Source organism: Zootoca vivipara, chromosome 2, assembly GCF_965207765.1.
Source record: "Zootoca vivipara chromosome 2, rZooViv2.hap1.1, whole genome shotgun sequence".
NCBI classification, from domain to species: Eukaryota; Metazoa; Chordata; class Lepidosauria; order Squamata; family Lacertidae; genus Zootoca; species Zootoca vivipara.
Genome location: NC_142584.1, coordinates 107,948,099 through 107,972,946, shown reverse-complemented (window position 1 = coordinate 107,972,946; position 24,848 = coordinate 107,948,099). Strand labels below are relative to the sequence as shown.

The following is a 24,848-nucleotide window of genomic DNA, read 5'->3' as shown; positions in this document are numbered from 1 at the left end:
GCCAAGTCCTTCAATATCGTTCACAATTCCCTATCTGAGACATCAAGTTCAATGTCTCATTGAAGAAAAAAAACAAAACTAATTTTGGTGTATCAAGTTCAATGTCCCAAGTTCAAGCTATAAGTTCAATGCCCTGGTTCAAATAACCAAACCAAACCAAAATTATTTAGCAAAATTCAACTCCCAAAACTGACCTGGGTGCTCAGATCCCCAAGCGGTTTTTTGTTGTTTAGTCGTTTAGTCGTGTCCGACTCTTCGTTCAAATAAGTGCAAAGAAATGGTTTTTGTCTTCACACCACCACCAAGAAACTGACCTTATAAAATAATATAAAATAAGATCCAAATCAAGTCTTCTATCCAGGTTCTTTTTTATAGTTATTTAATCCTTTGGTATTAAACAGTCATAAATCGATCCAAATAGGAGTTTCTTCAGCATTGCGGGGTTGTTGTTGTTTTTGGAGCGGCAACCACCGCTGTCGGCTGGAGCTTGAAGCTTTTCTTCGCTGGGTTCTGTTCGATCCATAGCTGCCAAGTTTTCCCTTTTCTCGCGAGGAAGCCTATTCAGCATAAGGGAAAATCCCTGTAAAAAAGGGATAACTTGGCAGCTATGGTTCGATCAGGCACCCCCAAACTCGGCCCTCCAGACGTTTTGGGACTACAATTCCCATCATCCCTGACCACTGGTCCTGTTAGCTAGGGATCATGGGAGTTGTAGTCCCAAAACATCTGGAGAGCCGAGTTTGGGGGTGCCTGTGTTAGATCCTTTGCCCGGGCGGCTGGATCTCGCCCCTCCCTCCCCTCTGCACCTTTTAGAGCAGCTGGGGATCGCAAGAGGGCTGGCTTCTCGGGCAGCAGGTCCCCGAAGATCCCAAAGTGATCCCCTCTGGGTTTTTTTTAGGGGTACGCAACATCCTTTGCGCTTCCCCTAACCTCTCGCGAAGACCGAGCCTGTCGGAGAAATCAGGATCAGCATTCCCGCGGCAGCCGGAAGTGATAAAACATAATATTTATCCTTTATTTTTGCATGTGCAACATTCACTTCCGCATCCGGGCACACGCAGTGCAACCGGAAGTTGAAATCTTTGTACCATGTTCCTATAACTCTATGGTTGTGGTGCCTGTGTGGCCCTCTATCCCGACGTTTCTCCTCTCAGTGGTCATTCTCTTCATTCCTACCGAGCCTGCCATTCGGCTCCCGGGCAAGCGGGGGAACCGTTGAACCCTCTCCGTTCTCCCTCCCACCGGTGAACAGACCAATGGAGAGGAGGAGAGCTTTGAAGTGGCGACGCGGCTGACCAATGCAAAGCAGCCGCTTCCGAGAGAGGCGGGTCGCATGTAGAGAGTGAGCGCTGGAGCCCAACTCCTGGGGCTTTTGCTTGCAGAGACTTCTCCCGCGTTCGGTTTTAGGGGTTGGTGGCTTGAAGTGGTTTATTGGTGGTGGTTGGTGGTTTATTGGCGGGGGTGGCAGTGGGGCGGTGAAGCTTTAGGATTGAAAGGTGCAAAAAAAAAAGTTGGTTGGGAAAATGGGTTTGCGGGTAGGGTGGAAAATTGAGTGGAGGGGGCGTTAGAAAATGGGGTTTTCTGCAGGATCAGAGCAACTGAGATCTGGGGAAGGGGGCGTGTGTGTGTGTGTGCGCGCACGCCTGCCACGATACGAGGTTATGACTCCTTTTTATTTCTTGCAGAATGGATCTAACGCAGCGTTTGGTCTGGGATGAAGAAGGGGATCCTGACGATTCCTCCGATGGGGCTGGCGACTCTGGGAAGCCCCCCAAGCCCGTGGGGCGCTTGCGCCTCCTGAGCGGCAAGTATGGCCCCGAGAAAGGTAAGGACGGTGCCCCCCTCCGGTTGCAGTTTTCCTAAGAAGCGCTCAAGCCTTTTTCCGCTGCGTTTGATTGGCTAGATTGCTGTATTCCAAAGGCTGGGTATGAAGGGTTATGCATCTCTGATCTGTTCGAGGAGCCATTTCTATCTTCTTTTGTACAGAAGAGAACAAGGGAAGGTGTGTTAATATTTCAGAGAACTTGTCTCCTCCTCGGGATTCCTGCTACCCAAGGGCTGCTTCCTGGTTTTCATTGTGGAGGTTGTGTGAAAAGGTCATCCGAAACGACACACCCCTTGAAATCTGGTTGGCTGATGCCATTTTGGTGGCAGGTGACGAAAACGTAGCTTTTGGAAATTATGCCCAGCTGAGCTATCTTTGATACGCCAGAGTTTATACGTATTTTTATTTTATTGGCCTACGGTGGTTATTTTATTGAAGTTATTACTCCCTGCCCCGAGTTCTTTGGATGGAGGGCAGGATATAAATATTTTCCAGTGATTAATCAATTAACCCTTTCAGACTTCTGGATCTACCCTGGGGAGAATGTCATTGGCCGTCTGGAAAGCTGTCAGGTCTGCTTGCCCGCCGCTTCAGTTTCCAAAACTCACGCTGTGATCGAGGTTCCTTCCCACAAGGGACCCCACCTGTTGTATGACCAGGGAAGCCTGAACCGCACACGCCGGCAGCGCATGGTGTTGACCCCCCATGTCCGATACAGCCTTCAGGATGGAGACGCCCTGCTCTTTGGGGACGTGGGGTGCAAGTACTTTGTGCTGCTCCCAGGCGGTCCCGATGAGTCTCTCGATGAGTCCGTGGAGGTGCCACCCACGCAGAAGATTGGGGAGGTCGGTGCTTTTGCCATTGAGGAGACACCCGCGCCGGGGAAGAGGATGGCTTTCGGAGGAATCCTGGTGCAAGATTCCGACAAGGAGGAAGATGAGGAGGAATTAGTGAATGGGGCAGGCAGGAGCCGACATCTCCCAGCAAGTGATGGTAAGTGGGGGGTTGTGAAGGGGGAGGGGATCTGCCATACTGCCCACCTGGCAAGATGGATAAAAAAAACGATGATTTATTATTATTATTATTATTATTATTATTATTATTATTATTACAGTAACAGGTTTTTTAAAACTTAAATCAGGTTTTTAAAATAAAATGCTTTTGGAGGAAAAAGCTTTCTAAATATAGTTCTCTATTTAAGTTACATTACAGTCAAGAGGCTATTCATCAGGAAATAAGGATTTGTTTTAAGTTTTTTATGTGTGCTAAAACTCAGCCTAAGTTTTTTTTAAAAAACAACAACAACAATCAAACCACATCAGTTAACAAACATGGATACATATGCTATAATGTTATTGCTTTAGTTAAACAAATTGTTTAAATGTTTATTAAGGAAATGATTATTTTTCTCCTTCAAATAAAGTACAGCAGGAAAGTTGTCCAAATGTAAACAGTTGACTTATTAAACCTCACAGTGATTTCATAATTATCCTTCTATGTATTTCTAACAGTAGAACCCAATCAGTAATTTTTGATATAACTGTGAAAACGGCTCTGAAAATTTATTATTCCGAAATTGAAACCTTCCTCTGGTTGTAAACGTTAAGATTATACCAACAGGAATGAGTCTGTCTGTAAAAATAAAAATAAAAATAAATAAATAAATAAAGTCTTACTGCCTAGTGATTTAAATTGTGATTTAAATCGATTTGATATAATAATAATAATAATAATAATAATAATAATAATAATAACAACAACAACAATAAGAATAATTTATTATTTATACCCCATCCATCTGGCTGGGTTTCCCCAGCCACTCTGGGTGGCTTCCAACAGAAAAATGAAATAAAATAAAATAATCTATTAAACATTAAAAGCCTCCCTAAACAGGGCTGCCTTCAGATGTCTTCTAAAAATCTGGTAGCTGTTTTTCTCTTTGACATCTGATGGGAGGGCGTTCCACAGGGCGGGTGCCATCACAGAGAAGGCCCTCTGCCTGGTTCCCTGCAACTTGGCTTCTCGCAACGAGGGAACCGCCAGAAGGCCCTCGGTACTGGACCTCAGTGTTAGCCGCCATCCATCCTCCAACCGCCTCCAGGCACTCACACAAGACCTCCACCGCCTTCACTGGCTCTTAAATCAAATCCACCCTGCCACCTGCTCTCCCAGTGGTGTTGCCACTTACGGTAACTGCAAGAGATGGGTGGAGAGGCCCACCCAATGACAGTCACATTGGCAAGAGTGCCAGGTTGGCACCAGTGGGTTCTGACCTCCCAGTAAGTAGCAAAGATGCCATTGCCAGGAAGGCAGGTGTGCAGCATCACACACACACACCCTGTTAGGATTCTTTCCTTGTGTTGCAGTCATGGGATTGTTTATATCACATGACCGTGTATGTTTTCAGTCCACGTTGTGGGAAGTGACGGAGACAGGATGTTTTAATTACTGTGTTTCTGTGATGTAGGATTTTTGTCCTTAGTTCTTTCGCTGATGAGGAAGGAGCTGAGTTAGAATGCTCCGAGTGTATTATATGTAAATAAAGTAGTTTAGCCAAAATGCTGCGCTACTGAGCCTCTTACGCTGACTGCCCATACTCTGCTGTTCCTGAAGTGCGCTGATGCCTCTGAGGCATCAGTCGCTGTGACGTTCAGGCTGGAGAAAGACTTTGAGTCTCCCGAACGACCGACCAGGAGGGAGAGAGCATGCCGGCCAGGCATGTCTCTCTGCCGGATTCCTACTCGTGTGTACGACCTCCTGACACCCACCCCCGGTCAGCCATTCCTGTAGCAAGGCGGGACGTCGGCAGCTTGGAAGTTACGCACTCCGGAATTCAGCTCCCTCCTTTTTGAAAAAGAATGCAGCACATTCTTAATTGTAGTGTGTTAGATGTATCGATCGCTGAAGAAATCAAGATGGCATTTTTTTTTTAAAAAAACAAAAGAATGGAAATGGTTTAAGTTGAATAATAATAATAAAAAGTTATTGAATTTTCACCGATAAATTGTAAACGGATAAGAATATTGGCAGGATTATTGTAATAACCTGCAGTTTCATAAGGGTATATATTTAAAGAAGAAGCATAAATGAGCATATTAAGTTAATTTGGATACGCAGAAGATATGAAAAATAAAATTAGGGAACCACAGAAAGAGGGGGGAAGGAAGTCAAGCTTTGAAATGTCAAAGTGATTGGAAAATTAGTGAAATGTATAAGCTTGAAAAGTATACACACACACCTCGTATTTTTCGTTCCATAAGACACACTTTTTTCCACCTTAAAAGTAAGAGGAAATGTCTGTGCGTCTTATGGAGCGAATGCGTGGTCCCTGGAGCCGAATTGCCCAGGGGCGAAAGGCAGATCGTGCTTTTTTTTTTTTAAAAAAAAAAGAAAGAGCTAAAGGGAATGAGCCATTGAAATGAACCCATTCAGCAGCTGATTGCAAGAGATCGGGAGGGAGATAAGGGAGCTAGCTCCCTTCACAGCCCCTCCTGGCCCCTTGCCTAGGCCTCAATTGTTCTCTGCAGAGGGAAACATGTGACTGGCTGATTAGATTATCTGTCTGGAAACTGTAGAAATGCAGAGAAGCTGCAGAACTGTGAGTTGAACCCCATAAAAACAGGATTTTTTCCCCTTTGCAAGGAAACTTTGCAACTTGAGCTGATCCTAAAAAAATGGAGCTTTCCCCCTTTGCAAAAAAGATGCACAACACTGAGCTGACCCCCCCCCCATGGGGCTTTTCCCATTTGCAAAAAAAGCTGCACAACTTTGAGTGGATCCTAAAAATTGGAGCTTTCCCCCTTTGCAAAAAAGATGCACAACACTGAGCTGACCCCCCCATGGGGCTTTTCCCATTTGCAAAAAAAGCTGCACAACTTTGAGTTAATCCTAAAAATTGGAGCTTTCCCCCTTTGCAAAAAAGATGCACAACACTGAGCTGACCCCCCCCCCCATGGGGCTTTTCCCATTTGCAAAAAAAGCTGCACAACTTTGAGTGGATCCTAAAAATTGGAGCTTTCCCCCTTTGCAAAAAAGATGCACAACACTGAGTTGACCCCCCCCCCCAAATGGGGCTTTTCCCATTTGCAAAAAAGCTGCACAACTTTGAGTTAATCCTAAAAAATGGAGCTTTCCCCCTTTGCAAAATAAGCTTCCTCAAATATTTAATTGGGGGGGGGCACAAATGCACCTAGGGCTCTAGGAGTTGGCTGCTATGCCTAGGACAATTCAAGAAAGCAAAATATTTTTTTTTCTTGTTTTCCTCCTCTAAAAAACTAGGTGCGTCCTGTGGTCAGGTGCGAAAAATACGGTACATATATATATGATGTATTGATTGCAAACAATTTGTTTAGGTTCCCTATCCCTGCCGTTCCTGATTCTTTAAATTTCCTCTGTCTTCCTCCCTAGGGTCAAACTCCTCTATCAAAGATGGTGCTAGAGGATGCTCCGCTTTGAGTTCCTCTGTGTTCTTCTCTCCCTCTGCTACTGTTGTGCCCGAAAGGTAATGCTTTTTTCTAGCTGCCTTTTTTCAGTGGAAGCAGGCCTGGAATATGGCAGTCCCTGCTGAAGAAATGGGGTATGTAAGCATTGTGGGAAGGATTAAACGTACCCGTGGACTGATCCGTGGTTCATAGCAATGGTAGGTAGAAATGGAGCCTCCATGTCCAACGATGGTATATCTTCAGTTAGCAGACCCCTGGAGGCATCAACAGGGGGTGGTGTTAATTTTTTAATTAGTGCTAAAACACATTCCCAGTTTACATACATATTTTTAAACCCTTGGAATGCTCCTTATATGAAAGAGTGTTAAGAGTAATAGAGCTCAAAATTTATTTATTTTTTTAAAAAGTGGGGAATATTTTTGCTCGCTGCCATTTCCGTACAGGCAACCCACCCCACCCCCACCCCGCCGCCATTTATGTGTGTTCAGTATATGCGCAACGGCCCATACAAGCATTGCACCAAACCCGGAAGTAACCCCAAAATGTCACAAAAATGGGCGGAGCAAACTGGAACAAGGTGTTTGCAGGCTTTTCTAATTGTGTTTCAAATATACGCAATTTCTCTTAAATGTGCAGGGCCTCGGAACATAACCCCCACGTAAACGGGGAGTTGCCTGTCATATTTCTCTCTCTCCTCCTCCTCCATCATCCATCACTTCAAGTCTATACTTGTAATTGCAACAATATGATAAATGCTATGGATTTCAAAATAGCATTATTATTTATACCCTGCCCATCTGGCTGGGTTTCCCCAGCTACTCTAGGCGGCTTCCAACAGGATATTAAAAGCTTATGATAAAATATCAAACATTAAAAGTTTCCCTAAACTGGGCTGCCTTCAGATATCTTCTAAAAGTCAGATAGATGTTTATTTCCTTGACACCTGGTGGGAGGGCGTTCCACAGGGCGGGCGTCACTACCGAGAAGGCCCTCTGCCTGGTTCCCTGTAACCTCACCTCTCGCAGTGAGGGAACCGCCAGAAGACCCTTGGAGCTGGACCTCAGTGTCCAGGCTGAACAATGGGGGTGGAGACACTACTTCAGGTATATTGGGCCGAGGCCATTTAGTGCTTTAAAGGTCAGCACCAACACTTTGAATTGTGCTCGAAAACATACTGGGAGCCAATGTAGGTCTTTCAGGACTAGTGTTATAGGATGCTAATAGGACCAGTGGTCAGGGATGATGGGAATTGTAGTCCAAAACATCTGGAGGGCCGAAGTTTGGGGATGCCTGTGATATATGGTCTCGGAGGCCACTACCATCAAAAGCTTTATCCACCACGAAAATCTGTTAGATTCATTGACTAAGATAGCTGTAAATGGGTCAGAGCCCCAGGTTCTACAGTGGAGGGACTTGCTGTGAGTTTTAATTCCCCCCCCCCGCTTGTTATTTGTACCCCGCAGTGATGAAGAGAGCGAGGAACCCTCTGGCAGCGAACCGCCTTGCCCATCCCTGCGCCTGTTCCTTGAGAGCCAGGATGGTGCACCAAGCCAAGAGGGGCATCCTGTTCAGCCAAGAACTACAGAGACGGGAGCAAAGTCCGGCGACTCAGCACCCCCTTCGGAGCCGAACCTCGTCAGTTCCGACCCGGACAGCGATACTGATGTGGAGGATGAGCGGAGGGCGGGCAGCACCCCTGAAACGCCGAAGTCGGGGGGCCTGAAGGAAGGTGGCTGGGACTTAGAGGTGGGCAGTGACACGGATGAGGAGGAGCCGGCGCTGGGGGCTCCAGACGCTGCCTGTCGGAAGAGCCACCAAACAGTGGAGAGCGCCACAGATATAGAGCGAGCAGAGAGCCCTGGGGCTGTGGGCTTGCAGGCGCACCGACCGGTTGAAAATGGAGAAAGCGACACAGATGCAGAGGAAGGACTGGAGAATCCTGGAGGCCTCGATCCCTGTCCCATAAAGGAAGGGGTTGGCTGCAAAGGGGCCAACGGTGTCGTGCATCCTGAGAGCCGCCAGCCCAATGAGAAAGGGAGCAGTGGCGCAGATGGGGAAGAGTCAGGAGCTAACCCAGATGTGCATGGAAGGGGGACTAAGAAGCCTGCTTTGGAGGACGACAGCGACACAGATGTGGAAGACCCGTCCCTCGACGTGGAGGATCCAGCTGGCATTCCGAAGACCCACGAGGCTGCGGGGGACAGCGGTGGCGATACAGATGTGGAAATGGCCGACTTGGCGCTGGGGAATTCAGACGTTGCTCTCAGCCCCCGTCCGTCAAGCTGCAAGCCCGTCGGGACAAACGCGGGAGAGATCTCCATCGAGGAGGCTGCGCTGCCGGGCGACAGTCACCCGGGCAACGGTGTAAGGGATGGTGCTGAATCCCAGAGGAGTCGTGAAGCTGCCAGTGGACGGTCCAGCGATTTCGGTGGGAAGGAGCCCCTGGGGAAACCTGAGGTTGTAGATAGTCAACGCTTGGCTGCTCTCTTTGTTGACAGCGATACAGATGTGGAAGAGGAGGAGGAGGCTGGAAATCCAGATGTGGGCCCAAACGAGGACCACACAGCCGCTGGGCTCAGTGGAGGGTGTATCCCTCTTGAGAAACCAGACGTTTCTGGTCCCCAGAAGATCCCCAGAACCGTTGAAGGAGGGGACAGCGACACAGATGCGGAAGCGGCGTCTCCATCCCACAAGGACTCTGTGGCTGAAGACAGCGATACGGACGCGACGGAGGGAGAGGCTGAGCCGTTGCCCGGGAAACCCTTGGAAGAGCAAGACACGCAGCTGGTCCCCGTGAAATCCTGGCCGGATGGGAAGAAGTCGACTGGCTCCGCGGTGGAAGCGAGCGCCGGCCGTGAACCTTGCAAAGAGGATGAAGATACAGGCGCAGAAGGAGAGGAGCCCCACCCAGGAGAAGACAGCAACACGGATGGTGGGTGTGAAGTAAAGCGATACGAAAAACTGGGTCTCTCTTTCGACTTGGAATACACCTGAGATGTGGTACCAGGTTTGCGCTTGTGCAGTTGTCCTGAGCAGGGCCTTGCACAAGTCAGGTGCCCTTTAGATTCATTTTACGGTGGTACCTTGGTTCTCAAACTTAACCCGTTCTGGAAGTCCATTCCAAAACCGAAGCGTTCCAAAACCAAGGCACGCCTTCCCATAGAAAGTAATGCAAAATGGATTAATCCGTTCCAGACTTTTAAAAACAACCCTTAACACAGCAATTTAACATGGGTTTTACTATCTAACGAGACCACTGATCCATAAAATGAAAGCAGTAATCAATGTACTGCAGGCACACAATCAATCAGTCGTTAGCTGAACTGGGTTCCACACAGTCACAAAAACAAAACAAAAAAAAGAGCTGCAAAAACAAAACCACAAAATAAATAGCAAAAACAGACAGACCTCAGCGTAACACTCAAAACGGAAGTGTGGCACTCAAATCGGAAGCATAACACTCAAAACGGAGCACATTCGACTTCTGAAAAAAGTTCGCAAACCGGAACACCTACTTCCGGGTTTGCAGTATTTGGGTTCCAAGTTGTTTGAGTACCAAGGTGTTTGAGAACCAAGGTACCACTGTATTTTATTTAGACTACTTCTGTCCTGCATTATGGGCCCCAGAGAGGTATCCATGGGGAAGCAGGTTTGTTCAGGCCAGGCAAAAACATCTGGAGGGTCGCAGTTTGGGGATGCCTGGTTCAGGCAGTATATTTTCCTCAATTCCTTGCTTTTCCCTCAGCAGCTCTGAGCCAGGTGTGAGGTACCTTTGGCCCTCCAGGTGTTCCCAAACTGCAACTTCCTGCATCCCTGGCCGTTGGCCATTGTACTAGGGACTGATGAGGGTTGTTCTTGAACAAGCTGTGGTGGGCTAAAGGTTCCCTGTGCCTGCTCAGAGCCAAGGAAGAGGGGCTTGGCAGCTGCAACCCTTTAATAATAATAATAATAATAATAATAATAATTATTATTATTATTATTATTATTATTATTTATACCCCGCCCATCTGGCCGGGTTTCCCCAGCCACTCTGGGTGGCTTCCAACAGAATATTAAAAACATGATAAAACATCAAACATTAAAAAGTTCCTAAACAGGGCTGCCTTCAGATGTCTTCTAAAAGTCAGGTGGTTGTTTATTTCCTTGGCATCTGAAGGGAGGGTGTTACACAGGGCAGGCGCCACCACCGAGAAGGCCCTCTGCCTGGTTCCCTATAACCTCACTTCTTGCAGGGAGGGAACCACCAGAAGGCCCTCGGAGCTGGACCTCAGTGTCCGGGCTGAACGATGGGGGTGGAGACGCTCTGAGCACTGAGCAGGAGCAGTGCCTGTTTGGGTGTCAGGTTCGCAGGTGGGACCCACCAGGAAAGGCGGCAATGCCGAGCGCCGGTGTTCAAGTCAGAAAGCCCTGCCTTCTGCCTTGGATACTCTCTTGCATTCCCCGCTGGCAATCAGTCAGTGTTGCTTAACCCACTGAGTGTGTTCTGCCTTCATTGGACTATTTTTTTCATTTCCTAAGGGCTTTTTGCACTTCAGCCAACCTGATTACCTCCCGCTTCTGTGGGAATGCCGCCATTTTGGCTTGCATATGCATGGCCGCACCCGCCTTTGACATCAGAAACAAAAAGCTCATTCTTTCCCCCTTCCCCTCTCATCCCCCCCCAGAGGAGCCCGACTTGGCTTTCCAGGACACCCAGTGTTTCTTGCTTGCCGAGACCTCCTCTCCCATGGCTGCAAAGGCAAGAGATCCCTCCGCAGCAGGTAAGGAGTTTTGCAGGATTCCGAGTGAAGCAGCTTTTGCAGGGGTAACGGTTGAGGAATCTGGCTTCTCTGGAGAAAACACGTGAGACTCTGTGTGGCCGCTGTTTGGGCCTTAGCTTATAAGCACCAACATTGTCTGTTGTTTCTAAGTGCTGGTCTTGTGCAGCCAGGCCCGTCTTAGCCATAGAGGCTAGTGGCGCGGGGAACCACAGCGCCGGGCGCTGGAGGGCGCCAGGGAAGAGGTGCGGGGGCCATGGCTCGGTAGGGGTGGCAGCCTGCCCACTGCCAGGGGGAAGGCAGGAGGAGGCGATCGGTGGCGGAGAGCCGGGCGTCCCTCCCTCCCTCCCTCCCTCTCCGGCTGGTGTGCATGTCCCGTCCGGGAGGCCTGTGTGCAGCATCAGTGTGTGTGTGTGGGGGGGGAATATGTAGAAAAGAGAGGACCTTGACTGTTGAATGCCCCCTGCCCCCCACCTACCAGAGGAAGATACACCGGGCACCCAGTAGCCCCAATTTAAAGCCTTGTTGGTAAATGTGCTTTTAATTTTTTTCCCCAGTTCATTATGAATTATTTCCCGATACTCTTTCACCCTTTTACAGGTCCAACACATTTTTAATATGCAGTGGCGCCTCGCAAGACGAAATGAATTCCTTCCGGGAGTCGCTTCGTATTGCGAAAATGTCGTCTTGCGAAGCGCGACGGAAACCAAGGAAACCAAAACCAAAAAAAAAGGAAAAAAGGTCGTCTTGCAAAGCACGGCCATAGAAAAATTTGTCTTGCGAGTCACCAAAAAAAATCGCGAACCCCTTTTGTCTTGCGAGTTTTTCGCTGCACGAGGCATTCTTCTTGTGAGGTACCACTGTATATAAAAATTGGAGCCTCTCAAAAGGTTGAACACCTTTCCTGTCTTTTCCACCCTCCACCCAGGGGCCAGTTGTGCTCTCAAAGAAGTGGCTGCAGAGGAATTTGTCTTTCAGTCTCCTTCTGTGCCATGCAGACTCCGGGCTGCGAAAGGTGAGTCCACCTTGACCCGTGTCCCCATGGCAGCTTCTTCCCCACGGTTGTCCAGATGGAATTCTTCCAGACTGTGCCACTTGCCTCAGTCCTTACAGTCTACATGATCCACCGTTTAGTTTAATGGGGTTGATTACCGAATGTCTGGGCCTGCCCTGATTGGCCATGCTGGCTGGGGCTGATGGGTATAGGGGATCCAAACTTTGGAGGGTGGTTTCAGGCATGAGGGTGAGCAAAGGGAGAAGGGGCAGCATCATGTAAGGGAGCAAAAGATCTTGCTGAAAATCTCATGGCATAAACTCTTGCAGATTAGATTGTCTTCTTCGTCAGCTCTGTTTGAATTGTCCCTATCCCAGTTTTCTTACCACCAGGAAAATATATTTGTATAAATGCACGTAAAGAGATTTGCACAGATGAACTGGGCATTAGCCCATGAAAGATTGTACAGTGGTACCTCATGTTGCAAACAGGATCTGTTCCGGCGGCCCGTTCGCAACATGAAGCGCCGCATCTGCGCACATGCGTGACGCAATGCGGTGCTTCTGCGCATGCGCAAAGAGCAATTTAGCACTTCTGCACATCCGCGCAGGTCATGGACGTGTCGAACCTGGAAGTAACCCGTTCTGGGACTTCCGGATTACAGCACGTCCGTAACCTGAAAAGACACAACATGAAGCGGACGTATCCTGAGGTATGACTGTAATAAAATTTGTTGGGTCTTTCTCTTTCTTTCTTATTTTCACACACACAATTGTTTACATTAAACCACAGTCCATATCAATACATTTATGGGGTTCCCTGAACCACCGGACTTCGCCCCACCCCTCCCATGGCTTCCAAAATTTATCTTCCCTTTTTTTCCTGCATCTAATTATATTTATCTAAATTATTACTCTTCAATTTTATCCCTTGCCGTTTTAAATTACAAGTGCTATGTCAATCCTGCTAACTTTTTATGTGCTTACAGTGTTCTTTAATATACAGTGGTACCTCGGGTTACAGACGCTTCAGGTTACAGACTCCGCTAACCCGGAAGTAGTACCTCAGGTTAAGAACTTTACTTCAGGGTGAGAACAGAAATCGTGTGGCGTCGGCGGGAGGCCCCATTAGCTAAAGTGGTACCTCAGGTTCAGAACAGTTTCAGGTTAAGAATGGACCTCCAGAACGAATTAAGTTCTTAACCCGAGGTACCATTGTATTCTATAAAGTTATGCCATTCTTTGTTGAATTCATCATCATCTTGGTGCCTGATCTTCTAAGTCAGCCTTGGCATTTCCGCATAGTCCATCATCTTCATTATCCATTTGTCGGGTCTTTTGAGTTGCTGCAAGACTCTTGGTCGATTTCCCCACCCCACCCCGTCATCACGCTAGTCAAAGGGCCACTTTAAAATGCACCTCCGTTTTTTTTTCTATTAGGCCGTGGTGAGAGGATTTAGGGCAGGGGTCAGCAAACTTTTTCAGCAGGGGGCCAGTCCACTGTCCCTCAGACCTTGTGGGGGGCCGGAGTATATTTTGGAAAAAAATAATGGACTAATTCCTATGCCCCACAGATAACCCAGAGATGCATTTTAAATCAAAGGACACATTCTACTCATGTAAAAACATGCTGATTCCTGAACTGTCCGTGGGCCAGATTGAGAAGGCGATTGGGCTGCATCCGGCCCCCGGGCCTTAGTTTGGGGACCCCTGATTTAGGGGCTGAGAATTAGATGTGGCTGAACTACATCTCCCGTCAACCGCAAGCAGCATGGCCAGCGGTTGAGGCTTTTGGAATAACATCTGGCAGGCCAAAGATCCCCCATCCCCTAGATCAGAGTCAGGGGAGAATGAACACTGTCTTGGGATCGCCTCTCTTCTTTCTCTCTGCACAGAGAACAGCTCCTTTCTGAATGATGACGACTCAGATGCTTATGCGATGGAAGCCACTCAGCCTTTCTGCCAGGACCCCGGGCGACTCTCAGAAGATCCCACTCAGGACTTCCTCGGCAAAGAGGAGGAAGATACAGACCTAATCTTGCCGCGTCCGTCCGAGCAGGCGATTCAGATGATAGTTTCAGGGTCGGCCTCTAAGGGGCAACAGGTGGCCAGCCGCCTAGGGACCAGCACCCCACAACTGCCCCGTTCTCAGCCTGCATCACAGCCAGCGGGGGGCGCTGCTGCCCAGCAGCAAAAGCAGGAAGAGGAAGCCCAGCTGATCCACGCAGCGCAGATTCCCTCTGTTGGCAGAAGTCAACCCTCGACATTGGCGAAGGAGGTCTCCGGGAGCCCAAAACAGGAGGGTGTGACAGCCCACGAAGGTAGAAGCACTGAAGTGAAGTTAGAGGCACAGAACGAGGCAGGTGAGCAGTAGGGGATGGCTGGAGGCTGGGGAGTGTTTGGTCGTCCAATAAAGAGAATCATAGAATTGTTGTGTTGGAAGGGACCACAAGGGTCCTCTAGTCCAACCCCCTGCATTGCGGGAATCTTTTGCCCAACGTGGGGCTCGAACCCACAACCCCGAGAGTTAAGAGCCCCAATTGCAGATATGGCTATCGCAAGTGTGTGGAGACACTGCTTATTGTCGTCTGACAGCAGACCCACCTCTTGCTCCCTGGATACTTCCTCTTGGAATCGCTTCCTTGCCTGTGAATTGTGTATCTTTCCCTCTCTGTGTGTATTAAATAACCACCAGCAGCAGAAGCTCTTAGGTCCCAGGGCAGGCTTTGACAATCAAAAACAACAACGCCCAAACCAGGGTAAATGCATACAATCTCCAGAATTGGGTTGGTCCTAAAAATATACAGTACATCAAAAGTCCGAGTAAAGAGGGGTTTGCTGTATATATGAGAATTGTGTGGATGGTAGGGAAGGGGTGAAGTAGCACTTGGCTATCACAGGGAAAGAGGCTGTGCAAGGCTGCCTGACGTTCTCTCTGGCTTCATAATAATAATAATAATAATAATAATAATTAATAATAATAATAATAATAAAATTATTATTTATACCCCGCCCATCTGGCTGGGTTTCCCCAGCCACTCTGGGCGGCTTCCAACAGAAAAATGACATAAAATAATCTATTAAACATTAAAAGCCTCCCTAAACAGGCCTTCAGATGTCTTCTAAAAATCTGGTATCTATTTTTCTCTTTGACATCTGATGGGAGGGCGTTCCACAGGGCGGGTGCCACCACCGAGAAGGCCCTCTGCCTGGTTCCCTGCAACTTGGCTTCTCGCAACGAGGGAACCGCCAGAAGGCCCTCGGTACTGGACCTCAGTGTCCGGGCAGAACGATGGGGGTGGAGACACTCCTTCAGGTATACTGGACCGAGGCAATTTAGGGCTTTAAAGGTCAGCACCAACACTTTGAACTGTGCTCGGAAACGTACTGGGAGCCAATGTAGATCTTTCAAGACCGGTGTCATGTGGTCTTGGCGGCCGCTCCCAGTCACCAGTCTAGCTGCCGCATTCTGGATTAGTTGTAGTTTCCGGGTCACCTTCAAAGGTAGCCCCACGTAGAGCGCATTGCAGTAGTCCAAGTGAGAGATTTCCTCTTGGGCAACAACCCTTCATGGTGGGGGGGAACCCCCTGTTTGTTCATTGGAGGATTTCTTAAGGGTCTGTCATGCGGGAGCCGGCCCTGTCTCCAAACAGCAGACCCAGTGGGGCTTCGCAGGGAAACTAGCGGTGACAGAGTCCAAACCATAGTGGGTTTCCATTTGCTTTCCTGCAACTTAGGAGTAGCTGACGAGCCTGGGAGGCTCAACTCTACGTGAATCCTCAGGGAGGGTCGAGCCGGGGTTTAGTGGGGTTCGTGTTTTGGAATCAGAGATCTCCTTCCAGCTCGATCCTTCAGTCGGCGCTGCCTCCTGGTGGCTGGAGTGGAAGTTTGCGCCACTCTGCTCACGGCTTTTCACTCTGCTTCTTCCCTAGCTCCTGTTGACGTGGAGTCGGAAGACAGGAGCTCGGCTCCGGCAGGAGAAGCAAGGAATTCTGAGCAGGTGGGCTTGGACTTGGCCGCTACAGCCCTTCATTCCTCCCTCCCTCTGAATTTCCCCGCATACCTCCTGTAGGCCTTAATCGCCCTTCGTATTACAGGTGCTGGAGGAGCCGGCAGCCTCTGTTGTTGTCCCACGGAGGCGCGGTCTGCGGTCCGCCAGCAGTGCCGTTTCCCCAGCTCCCGTACCAGAGCGACCGACCCGTGGCCATGCGGGATCTGCTGATGCGGGCGAGTCCAGGGAACCGGAGGCCCCTGTCGCCAGGCGTCAGGGGCTTCGGCGCCGGAGGAAGCCGACCCAACTTATGGGAGAGCCGGAAGAGGAGTCGGAGCCACTGGAAGAAGAAGGACCAAGCCTAGGCAAGAAGGCCAAGAACAGGGAGCCGGCAGCCACCTCGCGCCAAGGCCGAGCCAGGGGCTCGCAGAGGAAAACGGGGGCCACCAGCAGGCTTCAGGAAGGGCCACCAACGGCCGTAGACAGCCCTGGCCCCAGGGAGCGGCCAAGGCGAGGGAAACAGGGAACAGCCGTCGAGTCTGTGGAAGAACAGGAGGCCCCGCGCCCGAGGACCCGAGCGGCCAGCAGGAGGTCGAGCTGCTCTTCAGTGAGCATGCCCAGCCCAAAGGATTCTGGGAAAGAAGCCAAATCTGGGCAGGTGGGTAAGGGAGCAGCAGGAGGAAGAAGCACAGACAGAGCTACAGCAGAAGCACAGACAGAGCTTACAACAATGAAATAAATAAATAAATTGTTATTTATACCCCACCCATCTGGCTGGGTTTCCCCAGCCACTGGGCGGTTTCTAACAAAATTTAAAATACATTAAAATGTCACACATTAAAAACTTGCCTGAACAGGGCTGCCTTCAGATGTCTTCTAATTGTCAGGTAGTTATTTATCTCTTTGACATCTGATGGGAGGGCGTTCCACAGGGTGGGTGCCACCACCGAGAAGGCCCTCTGCCCGGTTCCCTGTAGCTTCGCTTCTCGCAGTGAGGGAACTGCCAGAAGGCCCTCGGCGCTGGACCTCAGTGTTCAGGCGGAACGATGGGGGTGGAGACGCTCCTTCAGGTGTATTGGACTGAGGCCGTTTAGGGCTTTAAAGGTCAGCACCAGCACTTTGAATTGTGCCCAGAAACGTACTGGGAGCCAATGTAGGTCTTTTAGTGACACTATTGGATGAGCCGGTCTCATGTCTGGCCCTAAAGATGACTGGCTAAATTGGATTTGGCCTTTTCAGAATCCCGTTGGGCAGCCTGTTCTTAAAACGAAGCCAGATGCATGAGTGTAATTGGTTTCCAGAATCCTGCCCGCGCCTTTCCTGTAGGGAAAATGCTCCTTTGCTGAGCAGTAAACCTGGTAAACCTGGCTTATTCTTGCCTCTTGTGTGAATCCTGGCTCCGGTGTGATAGTCCTTGGTAACCTGTAGGCAGGGAGAGTTGGGCCTTGACAACCAGGAGGCGGGATGTTCCTGTGGCGGGGAGGGGCTTGCGAGCCAAAGGATTGGCTAAGACAGCAAACTTTTCTGTCTCGGTGTGACCCTCTCCTCAATTTTTTTGCTTGCCTCCCTTCTCCCCAGGAGCCAGCGCAGTCCACTCCATCCTCGGGAAGGAGGTCACGGAAGCCGAGCACAGAGAGCAAGCCAGCGGGAAGAAGAAACCAGCCCCGGAGACAAACCCAGGACTCGGGGGTCTTGGGCAGTCCTGTCCCAAAGGTACTGCACACACGTTTTGGGGTGGAGGAAGAGGTTGGAAGGAGAACACCCTGAGAGGGAAAGCTCTGGGGTCTTAGGGTCTGGCACCCTTGGCATAGAAGCAGTAGCTTGTGCATATTTTTATATATTTTTTACTTAATGACTTTTTAATCCAAGCATCCACCTTCTGAACTCAAGTGGAATGTAAACAGGGGAAAGCTATCAATATTTTGTAAAAACCAGTAAGTTCTTCACCACTTTCATAGAAATATTAAAATAATATTAAAATAACAGGAATGGTTTTTGTTGCAGTCAAACAGTAATGGAGACCGATTGCACAGTTAATAGACAGGCCAAGAATACTGAGGTCAAAGGCATTGCCTCTGATAATGATAATATTTTAATCCAAGATGGCATTTGGATAATGTTTTAATCCAAGATGGCATTTGCAGAGATAACACGGACAGTACATCAAGACTTTGAAATGTCCAGACCATTTCGTATTTGTACAGAAACGTGCAAAATGCTATATGAAGTTTCGCATTGTTACTGTGAGAGCAGTTTTCTTGCATGCAGCACAATAAACGTGTGGGCACAATCTAGCCCAGGGTTCAGCACTTTTAATTTCACAATGTTTTTTTATTTTTTTGTCGGAGAATAAAGCATGTGCTTCCGTTGTTTAATGCATGTATACATTTTTGGCTAGCCACAGACCTTTCAAAAATTTGCAGGGCTTGTGCATATTGAGAGCTCCCTCGCTTCCCTCTTAGGCCAGGTGGCCCCTTGTCTGTCCTTTCCTATGGCTGTCATCACCCCACTGCCTCACTTTGGCACCATAGCTGCCAAGTCTCCCCTTTTCCCCGGGAAAACCCCTTTTTTATTTACCCTTTCCCGGTGGTCCCCCGTATCACTTCGTCTCCCGTTTTTCTCTGTTATTTTCTCCTGCCGGCGGCCATTTTTTTCCTTTCCGATTTGCCCTTCTATGGGCACCAAAAATGGCCGCCGCCAGCTTCAAAAGTCGCATCTACGCATGTCCGGAAGTGCATAGACGTAACTTCTGGTGTTGGCGGCGGCCATTTTTGGTGCCCATAGATGGACGGAGCGACACCGGAAGTTGCGTCGGCGCACTTCCTGTCTTGCGTACAAGTGACTTTCGAAGCCGCCGGCGGCCATTTTTGGTGCCCATAGAAGGGCAAAGCAACACCGGAAGTTACATCAACGCAACTTCCGGTGTCAAATGGCTGCCGGTCCTGGATTCTGCAGTCCGGAACTTGGAAGGTAAGCTTTGGCACCCCCCATCCTCGGCAGATCTGTATTCCTGCTGAGGAAAGACTATCACTTTCTCTTCTATTCATCAGACAAGTAATCGGATGACCAGGGATGGGGAAATTTGCAACCCTACCATAGCACTGGGCTCTGCCAGCCCCAGTGCTGTGTCTACTGCATTATTTTTATTTTACAGTGGTACCTCTACTTACGAATTTAATGCGTTCCGAACGCACATTCGTAAGTCGAAAAAATTAGTAAGTCGGATCCCATAGGAATGCATTGGGAGAAAAAATTCGTAAGTCGAAGCAACCCTATCTAAAAATTCGTAAGTAGAAAAAATCCTATCTAAACCGCATCCAAGATGGCGGACGGAGCTCCATTTGTAAGTAGAGTTATTCGTAAGTAGAGGTACCACTGTATTTTGCAAAATCAGTGGGGCTGGGCTGGGGCATAAAAATGGCCTTGGTGAGGGCAGGTGGGGCCAGAGTGGTCGGCCACCCCCTGGTCTAGACACAAGGGAAGCAAGAGAAGAAGGGGAGGGGATCGTAGATGGCTAGACAGGGGAAGAAGTTGTTGCTACATACTAGGTCTTGCGGTCCTTGGCTTTGCTTCGTGTGGGCCACGGGGAGGGGGGAAGTGGGATCAGGGGGCGGCAGAGGGAGAGGGAAAATAGGCTGGGCAAAAGAGAGAGAGAGAAGCCCTTTCTCCATCCACTTTTGGCTCTGGCTCATGCCAACCGCTGGCTCCGGCCTTCCATTGGCCTGTACCCCTGAGGCAGGGTTTCTCCAACTTGGATCCCTGGTTGTTGTTGGGCTGTGGCCCTCATCATCCCTGATCACCGGTCCTGCCAGCTAGGGATGATGGGAGTTGTAGTCAAACCACAGTTTGGGGACCCAAGTTGGAGAAAACCTGCCCTGAGGGAACGTGGAAAGAAACAGAGCAAAAAAATAATCGCTTCCACCACCACTCCGGGGATGGCAGGAGAAGAGTAGCTGTGGTACTCCAGATGTTGTTGGCCTTGTTCCCATTAGGCCAGCGTGATGATGGGAGTTGGTAGTCCAGCAATATCCAGGGGCCATCAGGTTCCCCATCTCTGATGTGGGTTTGGGAGATAGTAGTGCCAAAGGGGTCATAGAAAATGTCTTCTTCTGTTCTTTTCCTGTCAGCATTGGATTAGGAGCCCAATCCACAGGCCGCTGAGTGTGACAGGAAGCTTATCGGCAAGCCGTGCCTCGGTTTCTTTGTTCACGTATTTGTGTTGACACACAAAGGGAAATCAGAAGAGGTCGTGGCCCAAGTTTTGCAGTAGCGTTTCTTGAGCTTGGGTCCCCAGATGTTGTGGGACTACAACTCCCATCATCCCTGACCACTGGTCCTGCCAGCTAGGGATGATGGGAGTCGTAGTCCGACAGCGTTTGGGGGACCCAAGGTTGAAAAGGGGCTGTTCTATAGGGCTTGAGAAGCGTGGATTTGAATGGCTTGCCAGTGGCTGCATGCTGAGGGTGGGGTTATATTCCCCAGTGACTTCCCTTTCCTTCTCTTGCTGCCCCTCCCAGGTGTTGTTCATGGCCGGGACCGGCGAAGAAGGGGAGCACATTGTGACGGAGCTGGGCGGCTCCTTGGCAGAGTCCGTCTTCGACTGCACCCACCTGGTGACGGACCGCATCCGGCGTACGGTCAAGTTCCTGTGCGCGATGGCGCGGGGCATCCCCATCGTGACCCTCAGCTGGCTGGAGAAGGTGAGCTGCTTCACTTTCCTCCCATAATCCTCTGGGGTAGGGTTAGCCACCAGGGGGCCTTTCCAGGGCCAGTGGACTCCAACTCCCATCAGCCCCAGTGGTCAGAGATGATGGAAGCTGTAGGCAAACCATATCTATAGCCATTGGCTACTTCTGCTCTACAGTAGGAACGTACCACTCCTGCAGTCCGGGCCGGGGGGGGGGCAGTGGCATTTTATTCTCCAGGGAGTAGTCTGGGAGAGAATACTGTGTATTGCTGCCTTTGATGACCGATCAGGATCCATAGCAGTGATCTGAAAGAGCGTCTCCATCCCCGTCGTTCAGCCTGGACATTGAGGTCTACCTCCGAGGGCCTACTGGTGGTTCCCTCGCTGCGAGAAGCAAAGTTACAGGGAACCAGGCAGAGGGCCTTCTCGGTGGTGGCGCCCTCCCTGTGGAACGCCCTCCCTTCAGATGTCGAGATAAACAACTATCTGACTTTTTGAAGACACCTCAAGGCAGCCCTGAAAAGGGACGTGTGTAATGTTTTATTATGTTTTTATATATCAGGCTGAACGATGGGGGTGGAGGTGCTCCTTCAGGTATACAGGGCTGAGACCATTTAGAAGGGCCATTGGCTTGATCCAGTAGGGCTCTCCTTGTGTTGGTGAACCAACGAGCAGTTGGTATCATGGTAGGGCCTTATACCTTTCTGCAGTTGGCTGTGTGCGGCGGCCTCCTTTAAGGGGAAGGGGGTGGTCCTTCAGCGGTTTCCCCTGCCTATTCTCCAACCTCCCCACGATTGAGGTTGAATCCTGACAAGACAGAAGTACTGTTTGTGGGAGACAGGAGGTAGGCAGGTGTGGAGGACTCCCTGGTCCTGAATGGGGTAACTGTGTCCCTGAAGGACCAGGTGTGTAGCCTGGGAGTCATTTTGGACTCCCAGCTGTCCATGGAGGCGCAGGTCAATTCTGTGTCCACGGTAGCTGTTTTATCAGCTCCATCTGGTATGCAGGCTCAGACCCTACCTCCCCGCGGACTGTCTTGCCAGAGTGGTGTATGCTCTAGTTATCTCCCGCTTGGACTACTGCAATGCGCTCTACGTGGGGCTACCTTTGAAGGTGACCCAGAAACTACAACTAATCCAGAATGCGGCAGCTAGACTGGTGACTGGGAGTGTCCGAGACCACATAACACCGGTCTTGAAAGACCTACATTGGCTCCCAGTACGTTTCCGAGCACAATTCAAAGTGTTGGTGCTGACCTTTAAAGCCCTAAATTGTCTCGGTCCAGTATACCTGAAGGAGCGTCTCCACCCCCATCGTTCTGCCCGGACACTGAGGTCCAGTACCGAGGGCCTTCTGGCGGTTCCCTCATTGTGAGAAGCCAAGCTACAGGGAACCAGGCAGAGGGCCTTCTCGGTAGTGGCACCTGCCCTGTGGAACGCCCTCCCGTCAGATGTCAAGGAGATAAACAGCTACCAGACTTTTAGGAGACATCTGAAGGCAACCCTGTTTAGGGAAGCTTTTTATGTTTAATAGATCATTGTATTTTAATGTTTGTTGGAAGCCGCCCAGAGTGGCTGGGGAGGCCCAGCCAGATGGGCGGGGTATCAATAAATTATTATTATTATTATTATTATTATTATTATTATTATTATTATTATTATTTCCTCTCTTTGCAGAGCCGGCAGAACTCCTTCTTCCTGGCCCCGAACAGCTTCCTCGTTTCCGACCCCGAGAAGGAGGAATACTTCCAGTTCAAGCTCTCCGCGTCGCTGCAGAAGGCCCGGCAAGCGGGAGGTGTGCTCCAGGTGAGGTCACGGTTAGCAGCCTTTGCCTTGGGCCACGCCCACAGGCCTACCTAGCCAGGTATGCACAGCAAAGCGGGCAGAGGATTTTCCCCAACGCCAGAGCTGTTGGAACGGGGTGGGGAGGACTCTGCACCAGTTTGAATTTCTCTCTGATACACAGCGGGGAAAGAAATGGATAACCCACCCACTTCGTGCAGGCTGTAAGGCCACAGCGAGTTGGCACCGTGACACCCCTTCCCTACAGTTCCTTGGGAGGTTGGGGGCAAGATCGGTAGAGGGGTCCCCTTTGGTAGTTCCGCTGCCCTTGAAAAGCAGGCCCTGAGGGGTGGAATTTCCTCCCCATAGAGGAGTGTTATAGTATTAGGATGAGTAGAAATAAAATGTCTTCCAACTTTCAGAGGAGCAGCCATATTGGTCTGTTGCAGGAGAAACAACCTAGAGCAGGCACCCCCAAACTTCGGCCCTTCCAGATGTTTTGGACTACATTTCCCATCTTCCCTGACCACTGGTCCTGTTAGCTAAGGATCATGGGAGTTGTAGGCCAAAACATCTGGAGGGCCACAGTTTGGGGATGCCTGACCTAGAGCCTTGCTAATTCTGTTAAAAAACTAACACATTTCATTATGGTGTAAGCTTTCTTTCTTTTTTCTTTATATTTCCAAATTTATACTTTTTATTAGTTTTAGAATCAATTTTACATTTCAAAATTTGACTTCCTTCCCCCTCTTTCTGCGGTTCCTTAAATTCATTTTTCCTATCTTCTACATATCCAAATTCATTTAATTTACTCATTTCTTTACCTGTTGTAAAGATGGTATATTCTTATAAAACTGCAGGTTATTACATTAATCCTGCCAATGTTTTTATCTGTTTGCAATTTATCTGTCAATATTCAATAAACCATTTCCATTCTTTTATAAAAAAAGCTTGTTATCTTGATTTCTTATTCTTCCGGTCAGTTTCAGCATTTCTGCATATTCCATGAGTTTTTGTGTCCATTCTTCCTTTTCTGGGACTTCTGCTTCTTTCCACTTTGGGGCAAGTAACATTCTTGCCGCTGTAGTAGCAGACAAAAATAAGTTTCTATACAATTTTGGTATTTCTGTCCCTATAATTCCCAAAAGAAAAGCTTCTGGGTTGTTGTTTTTTTTACCAACGTTATTTAAAACATATTTTTCCATTCATTATATATCACTTCTATGACGTAAGCTTTAATCTTGAGTCGCAGGCGTAATCCAATTCTGGCTCAACCCTTCCTCGCTAAGATTTGGGTTCCCATGCCCCTTTGACACACTACAGACCTGTCTCTTTCTCTTCCAGGGCTATGAGATCCACGTTACGCCCAACGTCAACCTGGAGCTGGAGGACATGAGGAACATCGTGCAGTGTGGCGGCGGGAAGTTCTTACCCAGAATGCCTCGAGCCTACAAGGTGAGCAGTGCGTGTTTATATGGCATCCTGTGGGGCGCTGGCAGAAATGCTGAGGCAAAAGGGATACTTGAGACCTGACTCTCAACCTTTTTTATTTATTTGCTTAAGGACAAGTGCGTTGTGATTTCCTGTCCCGAAGACCTGCCCCGCTGCAAAGCAGCACAGGATGCCAAGCTCCCCATCGCCAACGCAGAGTTCATCCTGACAGGTATATTGCAGCAGAAGCTTGATATGGATGCCCACCGGCTGGACAGGATGGGCGCCTCCTCCGTTGCCACTCCCCCGACTAGGACGAGGACGAAGAGGGCGGCTGCGGCGCCAGCAAGCACAGCCTTGCCCAGCACAGCCAAGAGGCGGCATTGATACCGAAGCGCAGCCCCGTTACATGGCAACGTTGCCTTAAACTTGTAAATAACTCTCTTGTGTTTTGTTTTTTTACCACTGTCAATAAAATGGGTATAAAAAGCAACCTGGTTCCTTTGGAATTGTGTATCTGCGGAAAAGGGAGGGTGTGCGTATTTCCTGTGGCTGTGCCAGGGGGCGGGGGGGATTGTATGGAAGGCGAACTGTTTTCATGCAGGGCTTTCTGCAGTTCTGCCTCAGCAGGTTCAAGTTTTTTTGTTATAAATAATTTTTATTTTCAGTTAAAAACATCCCAATTGATAACAAATCCAATCCAATCACAATACAAACACGAGTTCTGAGCCCTTTCTCTGATAGGTTTTGGATGTACAGTGGTATCTCGGGTTACAGACGCTTCAGGTTACAGACTCCGCTAACCCAGAAATAGTACCTCAGGTTAAGAACATGAGAACAGAAATCGCGCGGCAGCGGCAGAGGGAGGCCCCATTAGCTAAAGTAGTACCTCAGGTTAAGAACAGTTTCAGGTTAAGAACACCTCCAGAACGAATTAAGTT

The 24,848-nt window shown here is 49.2% G+C and overlaps 1 protein-coding gene across 4 annotated transcripts in view; it reads left to right on the top strand.

Annotated features, from left to right (window-relative positions):
- LOC118081113 (mediator of DNA damage checkpoint protein 1) overlaps positions 1 to 24,400 on the top strand; it is a 32,573-nt gene extending 8,173 nt beyond the window's left edge. Inside the window, exons 1-15 of one of the 4 annotated variants that reach the window (XM_035107302.3) lie at positions 1,192 to 1,342; positions 1,686 to 1,825; positions 2,345 to 2,818; positions 6,233 to 6,326; positions 7,731 to 9,199; positions 10,932 to 11,027; positions 11,953 to 12,039; positions 13,913 to 14,380; positions 15,950 to 16,017; positions 16,115 to 16,666; positions 17,587 to 17,721; positions 20,526 to 20,708; positions 22,372 to 22,500; positions 23,821 to 23,931; positions 24,040 to 24,400. In XM_035107302.3, coding sequence (XP_034963193.2) covers positions 1,299 to 1,342; positions 1,686 to 1,825; positions 2,345 to 2,818; positions 6,233 to 6,326; positions 7,731 to 9,199; positions 10,932 to 11,027; positions 11,953 to 12,039; positions 13,913 to 14,380; positions 15,950 to 16,017; positions 16,115 to 16,666; positions 17,587 to 17,721; positions 20,526 to 20,708; positions 22,372 to 22,500; positions 23,821 to 23,931; positions 24,040 to 24,294 — 4,305 coding nt within the window. In that variant the 5' untranslated portion in view covers positions 1,192 to 1,298 and the 3' untranslated portion in view covers positions 24,295 to 24,400. Of the gene's footprint in view, positions 1 to 1,191; positions 1,410 to 1,685; positions 1,826 to 2,344; positions 2,819 to 6,232; positions 6,327 to 7,730; positions 9,200 to 10,931; positions 11,028 to 11,952; positions 12,040 to 13,912; positions 14,381 to 15,949; positions 16,018 to 16,114; positions 16,667 to 17,586; positions 17,722 to 20,525; positions 20,709 to 20,985; positions 22,501 to 23,820; positions 23,932 to 24,039 lie in introns of those variants that run through there. The other 3 variants (XM_035107303.3, XR_015948491.1, XM_088663436.1) reach the window with 3 other exon arrangements.
- Positions 24,401 to 24,848: the final 448 nt, after the last annotated feature.